An 8664-nucleotide genomic window follows, 5' to 3' on the forward strand; every position below is an offset into this window, starting at 1 on the left:
AAACCCAAGCAGAAGGGAGGTATTTAGCAAAAAATGGGGGGATAACTTCTTAGAGAAGATAAAACTGAGAGGAAAAACTGAAGCCAAATATAACTAATAATGTTTTACCAGTGAGGTCTAGTAGGTTGTGAAATAACTCTTCTAAGAGGAGTGGAGGAAAACTCAGGTATGGGCAGTTTTAAAGCTGGATTGGAAAAGATTAATTAACACATGTGCAATTAAGAGCAGGCAGATGAATTTGTTGACATGATGCAAATATTTCCACCACCACCACCTGTAACTCCGATCTCCACTGCCCTGCATCTCATGCTATCGCTGACAGCAATGCAAAGTTTTGCATTGGAAATTGTTTATTAAAGCAGGAGCATGACCTTAGAGCACTGCTCTGCCCCAGTGTGTGCATTTCCAGACAAGGTATATGCCAACAGAGAACTAGGTTTTATAATCGTGTGTGGAAAAGTGACTCACTGATGGAAATGATCCTCTTCAGCTCCTCCAGAGACCTCCTCTCCTGCCCCACCCCAAATCTCCTTTAGTCTTTTGAAAAGATAGGGATACAACTCTGTGTGTGTTAATGGCTTCTAAAAACATATCCCGTTGCTTTGAAAAATCTCCTGGTAAATCCCCTTCCAGCTGCAATTGGGAGACCACTTATGGGAGTCCTAAAGATCCACAAGGAAATCTGGAAGATCAAGGTCCACATACAGCCCCACTGCAGGCTGAAACAGCAACTTGCCAGAAGTCCACAGAAGCCCACACCTTACCTGGCACATATATTTACTGCCTTAACATTATCCGTGAGGCAGGAATATGGCCATGGCACGCTGGCTACGGCACTGCAGCCAGCATCGACAGTGGTTAGTGCTATCAGTCAGTGAGCTGGGCTCTTCCGACAGCAGAAAGCTGTTGCGTGGCCTGAGGGTTTGTCACGTACCTAATTACCAAGCTTTATAACAGTCCCCTACAGACTTTGATGATGATGAATGAATGAGATTAGGTAAGTCAATGTGGTTTTACTGGTGGAGTTTGCCTGCTCACTGTGGCTGCATCAGGGCTGTGCGCAGGGGCAAGCTCTGTTCAGAGGCTTTGCCTGGACGGTGCGTAAACACCACCGATCCACAGCCCTCAGCTTGCCCTTCCTAGGCCAGTGCAGTGTCCTTCTGCGGCTCTTTATCCTTGTCCTGGGGCAGGCCTGGAAGTCCTTTGGTGAGTGCCATGTCCTCATTAAAGCAAAGCAGATTAGTCGGTGTCTGTAGTGGTTACATAACAAATTGCTGAAAAATACTACTGGAAAGGCAAAGTGCATGGAGAGATGTGTACACAGAGGCACACGTGCCTGGAAGAAGATGTTCCTGGAAGGAGATGTGCATGGAAGGACACCTGCATGGTGCAGGCATAGAAGATACGTATATGAGAGATGCGTGCATGGAAGGACGTGCATAGAGGGATGCGTTCTTTGAAGGACGTGCATAGAGGGATGCGTTCTTTGAAGGACGTGCGTAGAGGAAGGAATGCACAAAAGAACACGTGCACGGAGAGATCCATGCACGGAAGGAGACTTGCATGAAGGGACCCATGCACAGAAAGAGACGTGCATGGAGGGGTGCATGTATGGAAGGAGATACACATGGAGGGAGGCACGCACAGAAGGACACATGCATGGAGGGAGGCACGCAGGGCAGGACACGCGCGGGCCAGGACACGCGTGCGGGGGCCGCCGAGGGCAGCACAGGCGCCCACCGCCTGCGCTTGCTCCGCACAAGTCCGCAGCGGCGCCGGGGGGGGAGGGGGAGGGGGCGGGGGCGGCGCTGCCCCTGGGCCCGCCCCGCCCCGCCCCGCCCCGCCGACGCGCGGGCCCCGCCCCCCGCCGGCGCCCGCCCCCCCGCGCCCGCCCCCGCCCGCAGCGGGCAGCGCGGGGCGCCGCAGCCTCCCGGCGGCCGCGGTGCCGGTGCTGGTGCCGCCGCCGCCGCCCGGGCCCGGGGCAGCCATGGAGGAGCCGCCGCCGCCCGCCTGATCCCGCGGCTGCCACCACCGGAGACAAAGCGCGGGGCTGCCCGCCGCGCCTGGCCCCGGCCCGGTGAGTGCCCGCCGCCCGCGGCCGGGGGTCTGCGCTGCGCCCCGGCGCCGGACCGGGCCCCGGACCCCGCCCCCGCGGACCCCAAACACCGCCCCTGCACCCCCACCCCAAACACAGCCCCTGCACCCTGCACACACCCCCGCCCGAAACACAGCCCCTGCACCCTGAGCCTGCTCCACCCCGAGCATCCTCCACCCCAAGCACAGCCCCTGCACCTTGAGCATCCCCCACCCCAAACACAGCCCACGCACCCTGCACACGCCCCCACCCCAAACACAGCCCCTGCACCCTGCACACACCCCCGCCCTAAACACAGCCCTTGCACCCTGCACACTCCCACCCCAAACACAGCCCCTGCACACTGAGCGCCCCACCACCACCACAAACACACCCCTTAGCCCCTAAATAGCCCCGTCTGTTGCCCGAACACCCCTGCCCTCCAACACAAACATCGCCCCACCCCCGGCCCGCGTGCCCCACACGTGCCCCACGCAGACAGGCCCCCACCACAAACGCTCCCATCCGTAGCGCAAACACCCCCACGGCAGCCCGAGCACACCGTGGGCACCTGCACGCCCCATGCACCCCAAACACACCTGCCCCCCCAAGCACCCCAAAGACCCCCCCTCCCCGGGCACCTCCCCGCAGCCCAAACACACCTCATGTGCCTCACACGCCCCCATGCATTGCCCAAACACACTTTTCTACCACGGATGCACCCCCATCCCAAACACCCCCACCAAGAGCCCAAATGTGCCCCCCACCCCAACCACTCCCCCACCCCAAATGCACCCCATACCACCTGAATGCCCACCACCCTCCACCCAAACGCCCCCAGCCCCAAGCTCCACCACCTGTAGCCCAGACACCCCCAGGCCCTGCCCCCCGCGGGCCCCAGGAGCCCCTCGCTTCCGCGCCCCCCACGGCTTTGCAACTCCCCGGGGAGACGCAGCGGGGTCCCCGACCAGCGGCGCCGCGTGTGCCCCGGTGACCCCGCCGTCGCTGTCTCCCTTGCAGGCCAAGCCATGGTGGAGCCGGCAGCGGAGCCGCCCCCGCAGCCCTGCACGGCGCCCGGCGGGGCGGGGGCCGCGGCGGTGCCGGGGGAGCCGGCGCGGCCCGGCGAGCAGTCCCCGCTGCTGCACCTGGACCTGTACAACTTCGACTGCGCGGCGGCGGAGGGCAGCCGCTACGTGCTGACCAGCCCGCGGTCGCTGGAGGCCTGCGCCCGCTGCGCAGTGCGGCCCGTGGAGCTGCTGCCGAGGGCCCTGGGCGAGCTGCTGCGGGAGGCCCCCGGGCGGTCCATGCGGGTGGCCGCCGGCCTCTACGAGGCCTACGAGAGGGAGCGCCGGCGGAAGCTGCAGCAGTGCCGCGAGGAGCGGGAGAGGATCATCCGGGAGGAGAAGAGGAGGATCCTCACGCCCCTCGGCAGCCTGCCGCCCTCGCCTGCCGCCCGCCTGGCCCCCAGGGCCGCCCCCGCTGCTGCGGGGCCCCGGCCCGGCAGGGAGGCTGGGGCCTCAGCGGGCGCCAAGACCAAGAGCCAGTCCCTGGACTCTCTGCAGAAGCGGCGGGAGGGCGCCTGGGGCAAGACCTCCTCAGAGTCCGGGGCCTCGTCCTCCTACAGCGGGGAGAGCCTGCGGGAGCGCGGGGACAAGGGGCGCCCCCGCGACCGGGCAAGCACTGCTGCCAACTCCCTGCTGGGGCGCAGCTTCAGCCTGGGCGACCTCAGCCACTCGCCGCAGACCGCCCAGCGCGTGGAGAGGATCGTCAGGGAGGTGAAGAGGAAGAAGGGCCTCAAGGAGGTGCCCGAGAGGGACAAGAAGATCGCGGCCCTAATGATCGCCAAGCACCAGGAGGCCAGCCTCCTCCGGGAGCAGCGGCAGGTGGCCCACCTGCAGTGGGACAGCCAGCGGCGCCTGGCGGAGCAGCGGAAGGAGCAGGAGGAGAAGGAGAAGCAGAGGGCTCTCGTGCACGGCCAGCGGATGTGGGAGTGCCAAGTGGAGAAGCGGCGAGGGAGGCTGAGCCAGGAGCAGCAGGAGGCCGCCCTGCTGAAGCAGAAGCAGCGCCTGGTGTGTGAGGAGAGGTGGCAGGAGCAAGCGGAGAAGCAGGAGCGGCTGCGGAGGGAGAAGCTGGAGAGGGCCATCCAGGAGGACAAGCAGAAGAAACTCCATCAAGAGCACAACTTGAAGGCAAAGGAGGATGGCAAGAAGGAGCACCGAGAGCGAGAGGAGCAGCTTCTGCAAGAGAAGCTGTCCACAGCCGCACAGAAGAGGCTGAGGAAGGAGGTGCAGCTGCAGAAAGAGAAGAAACTGCTCAACCAAGCAGAGAAGCTGAAGCACGAGGCCTTGCTCAAGGAACTGGCCAAGCAAGAGGCAGAAGAGAAGGAGATGCTGAAGGCCTCCCTAGAGATGAGTTTAACAAAGGCTCAGGAGAACTACGAGCAGCTAATAGAGAAGAGGAACCAGGAGCTGAGGGAAAAGGCCAGGCGGGAGGAGATGCAGATTCAGAGAGCCAGACTGGCAGCAGAAAGGAAGGAAAGAGAGCAAAAGGAGCACTTGGAGGCCCTGGCTAAAGAGACAGAGAGAAAGCTCCAGCATGCTGCCCAGGTGGCCGAAGAGGTGGTCCAGGAGAAAGCCCGCAAGGTGGTCATGAGCCGGCTGGAGAAGGAGAAGGTGCAAAAGATCAACAAGCAAAAGGTAGAGCAGTACGAGGACTTACGGCGCAGGGAGATCCTCCTCTCTATAGAGAGGAAGCTGGAGAGGAGTGAGCAGATCTTCAAGGAGAAGAAGACTGTCTTAGAAAACGCCAGATCTGTCGCTCGGGCATCCTTCCATGTCCGGGAAAAGGTACGGGAGGAGACAAACATGCGCACCTTTGACAAGATGGCCTTGGAAGCAGAACTGCATGCCAACCTGGATAAGAAATGAAAGGTCTTTTCACAGATAAGTGGGGATACGTCACCTAAGGTTGACCATCATAATGCATCAGAAAGCTCCTCTACGTTAGAACATTTAAAAACAACAACAAGCAACAACCACCCTAATTTATTATTTTGGCAGGGGGAGCAGGGTACCGCACAAAAACCGTGGCAGCTATTTCACGTACTTTTTAAAATATGCTTTTGTTTTGGGGCATGTTTTAAGGACTGACCTCAGTCATCTTTACAGAGGGCAAGTGAGCCTTTGTGTCCTCCACCCCACAAGCACACACATTTTCTCAGAGAGGAAGAAGAAATTTGCTTGAAACCTGTGAGTTACCAGTCATTTGCCTGAACTGGAGCTGACTGCAGCCACACTCTTCCTTAGTGTGGAAATGCAGGCAGTAGAGATGACAGGCCTAAAAAAGAACCAACACCAACTCACCTCATTCTGGTTTGAGTGCAATTCAGCTTGGTTTAAGTTACAGGGTTGCATTCTCAAAGCTGTTGTCTCTTCCATGATAAAGATGAGGATGGCTGAATTAGGGAATTCCATATGCCTGGCCCTTGGGTGCGCCTTACCCACTGCTGGTATCTGATGTGGGAGGAGAAAAGCACAGAGCAAGATTTCATAGCACCATGTAAGTAGATGTTATGATCAGAGCTGGGCAGAAGCTGTTAAAATTGTTCACAAAAACAGCAACTTCACTTATGCTGTTTGCAGCCGTTTCCCCTCCCTGGTAGCCTCACCACTCCTCCTCCTTTCCAAGTTTCTGTTATGAAAGTCTGCAGAATTCTTTTCTTTTGGAGAAGGAAAAATGGAAGAGAAGCTTGTGAGCCGTCCACAAACTGAAAGGCATCTATGCGACCCATTTGTTCAGTAAGTTAAGAAAATGAACTTGTGGAAGCTGGCCTTTGTCACAGACTTGCAGATTATTTGCCCCCCTAGAGGATCTGTGGAGTCTCCACTCTTGGAAATACTCAAAACTTGACTGGACAAGGCCCTGAGCAACCTAATCCTGCTTTGAGCAGGAGATTGGACTAGATATCCTCCAAAGGTCCCTTCCAACCTGAATTATTCTGTGATTCTATGAATTGCTTGCAATAACAAGTTCACCCAGCTCTTATCATTGTCTACTAAGCAGGGAAGCATTTATCTGTCCACTGGTGCTAACAGTTGTATTCTCACTTTAGGGCACAAGAAAGAGTGGATGCACAAAATAAGCTATGTTGTAGATTCTCTTAATGAGGATCACAGCATTTTCATAACTCTAACTCAATACTGTACAGAGGGAAATGAGACCTTCTGCTGTTAATGCACTGGAAATGTGAAAATGTCTGCCTACGCCCTGTGGAAAGCATTTAAATAAGACAGTGTTCTGCTCCAGTTTTCCACATTTGCTATCTGCTAGGTTATAGTAATGAACACACATCTGAAAGCAGGCACTTTCTGCTGTTTTCTTCCGACTTAGGGCTGTGCCAGCTGTGCATTTGACCATGTGTGACGCCATGTGGGGTTGCTGTGGTGATGGTGTTGGACCTGGCGCACGGGGGAAAAGCAGCAGCCAAGATCCTGTTTTCTTGCAGATGTCTCTAACACATAACACAGAAGACAAAACAAGAAGACTGACACAGGAAATAGGCACACAGGCCTTCCTGTGTAGACTGCTTACCAAAGCTTCACAGGAGGTGACAGCAGGTTTAAAACCTCTTAGAAGGTTTTAAAAAAGGTTCCTTACATTAGCAGTGATGGTAATTGTAGACCAAAGTACACCCTGGTACCCTGCAAGCCTCAAAACATTATAAAACCAGTGTTGGAAATGAAGAAATAGGGATTTTCTTTGGTTTTGATGGAACATACTCCCTTTGAATTAGAGAACAATTGGTGCTATTGAGAACAGCCAGCCAGAAAGTAGGAATTAGGGCACCTGAGTTATGTTTTCACTGTCAGTCATTGGCTCGCTGTGTGACACCAGGTAAGTCCTTGAGGGCTGGGCCTGCTCCCATTGATATAAAAGGAAGCAGAGTCAGGCTCTTGGGATTGCTGTGACTCCCAGGAAATAACAACACCCAGCTTGGTAAAATGCTTCAAAGACTTTGGACAAAAGAGACAACAAAGTGCAAAATGCTATTTTGTTTGTTTATTTGGATGGGTGGTTATTAAAGTAAAACATATCTGTTGGAGAAAAGCACTAATTAACGTCAAAATCTAAAAATATTCATAACTGTGGGAAGGACAGCTGAGTTACTGCTGCCAGCTAGCAGCCTGTCTCCTCACCCTCGTCCTCAAAACAGCAATCAGTTTGAGCAGTGATACCAAGGTTGGTTTCAATCCTGCTGCCCTTGTAGCTGTAAAGACCTAGAAAAGAGATGCCCAGTGGCCCAAATCCAGCCTGCACAGAGCTTCCCTCTCTCCCTGGCAACACTGGTGTTGGGGTAAACCTTGCACTGACATCAGCATAGCCAAGATTTCATCTAGCCTGTAGCCTTCAAGGCTGCAGAGCAAGCCTGCCAGCACTGATGTGGGGGTAAGCAGTGGCTCACTTGTGAGAGCTCTTGCTCCCTGCTCCATCGCACTGTGGTTGAAGTTCATGACATGATCCATTCAGCAGAGAGCAAATGGAAAGAGCTGGGAAACAGGGTAAGGAATGAAAATGTGATGGGCAAATGAACATACACAGTCACTAACTGAAACAGTAGCTCTTCCCTAAAGGTCTACTGAGTTCTACCTGAAGGCTTTGTCCAAACCTGCCTCTGTGGGGCATTTGCAGTGCATGCTGAGGACATTTTACAGCCCAGGAATAATGTTGTGGCCACTGACTAGTTAAACCTGGAGTCCATCTCTTGCCACTGACCAATTTTGACACCTTGGGACTACAGCCAAACTAATCAAAAGGCACCAACATGGTGATAATTGGATTAGCTAAGTGCTGTTCCTGTACTGTGCAGTGTGCAGCTCAAGTTTTGAATGTGCAATCTAAGAAAAAAATAATTTTTTTCAAAATGAATAACTGTGTATGGATATTTTTTTCATTCTGTAGTGGTTTCAATCCAAAGCTTGTGAGAGTCATAGAGGTTATAACTTGTTTAAACTTGTGGCACCAAAAAACAGGGCAGCAAGTTGGGTGGAAGCATGAGAGAGATTTCTTGAATCTGTTTGTGCTGCTGTTTATTTGAGAGGAAGTTTTACTGCTGGATTTTGGTGGGAACAGAATTTAACCCATGGGACACATGTAAAAAGTATTGTCTTTTTAGTTGAGGCTTACTTGGTATTTTTGCTACCAAGGTGCAGGGCAGAGAGAGCTAAGAGTCAAAGCCAGCAACATGCTATCTAACTGCTTAGAACTAGAACACATCTTATGTAGAGCACAGGAACAGCTGCTGACATCTTGGTCAGGTCCTGCAGATTTCTGTTGGTCCTCTTCCAAGATTAGAAAACACATTTAGGCTATTGTTCTATTATAATCCTAGGATTATAATAAAGACTTTGCTTCTAGGCCACTTTCATGCTGCAGAATGATTACTTGAAACTGAAATAAGTGCATTTTAAAAGCAACAACAACCAAAGGATAATTACCAGGAAGTTTCTGTGACCAATGGCATGTCTTAGCTACTGCTGGAATCAAATTCCCAGTTTTTGCTTCCTAAACATTTGGAAAGCCTAGCTCCAGAT

The 8664-nt window shown here is 54.0% G+C and overlaps 1 protein-coding gene across 1 annotated transcript; it reads left to right on the forward strand.

Moving 5' to 3' along the window:
• The first annotated feature begins 2016 nt into the window (after positions 1-2016).
• Positions 2017-8002, forward strand: CCDC177 (coiled-coil domain containing 177). The gene is made up of 2 exons (XM_067296552.1): positions 2017-2077; positions 3095-8002. Exon 2 carries the CDS (start codon positions 3103-3105, stop codon positions 4999-5001), a length of 1899 nt encoding a protein of 632 aa, XP_067152653.1. The 5' UTR covers positions 2017-2077; positions 3095-3102; the 3' UTR covers positions 5002-8002.
• Positions 8003-8664: the final 662 nt, after the last annotated feature.

The sequence above is a fragment of the Apteryx mantelli genome, chromosome 4 (genome assembly GCF_036417845.1).
Source record: "Apteryx mantelli isolate bAptMan1 chromosome 4, bAptMan1.hap1, whole genome shotgun sequence".
Lineage (NCBI taxonomy): Eukaryota > Metazoa > Chordata > Aves > Apterygiformes > Apterygidae > Apteryx > Apteryx mantelli.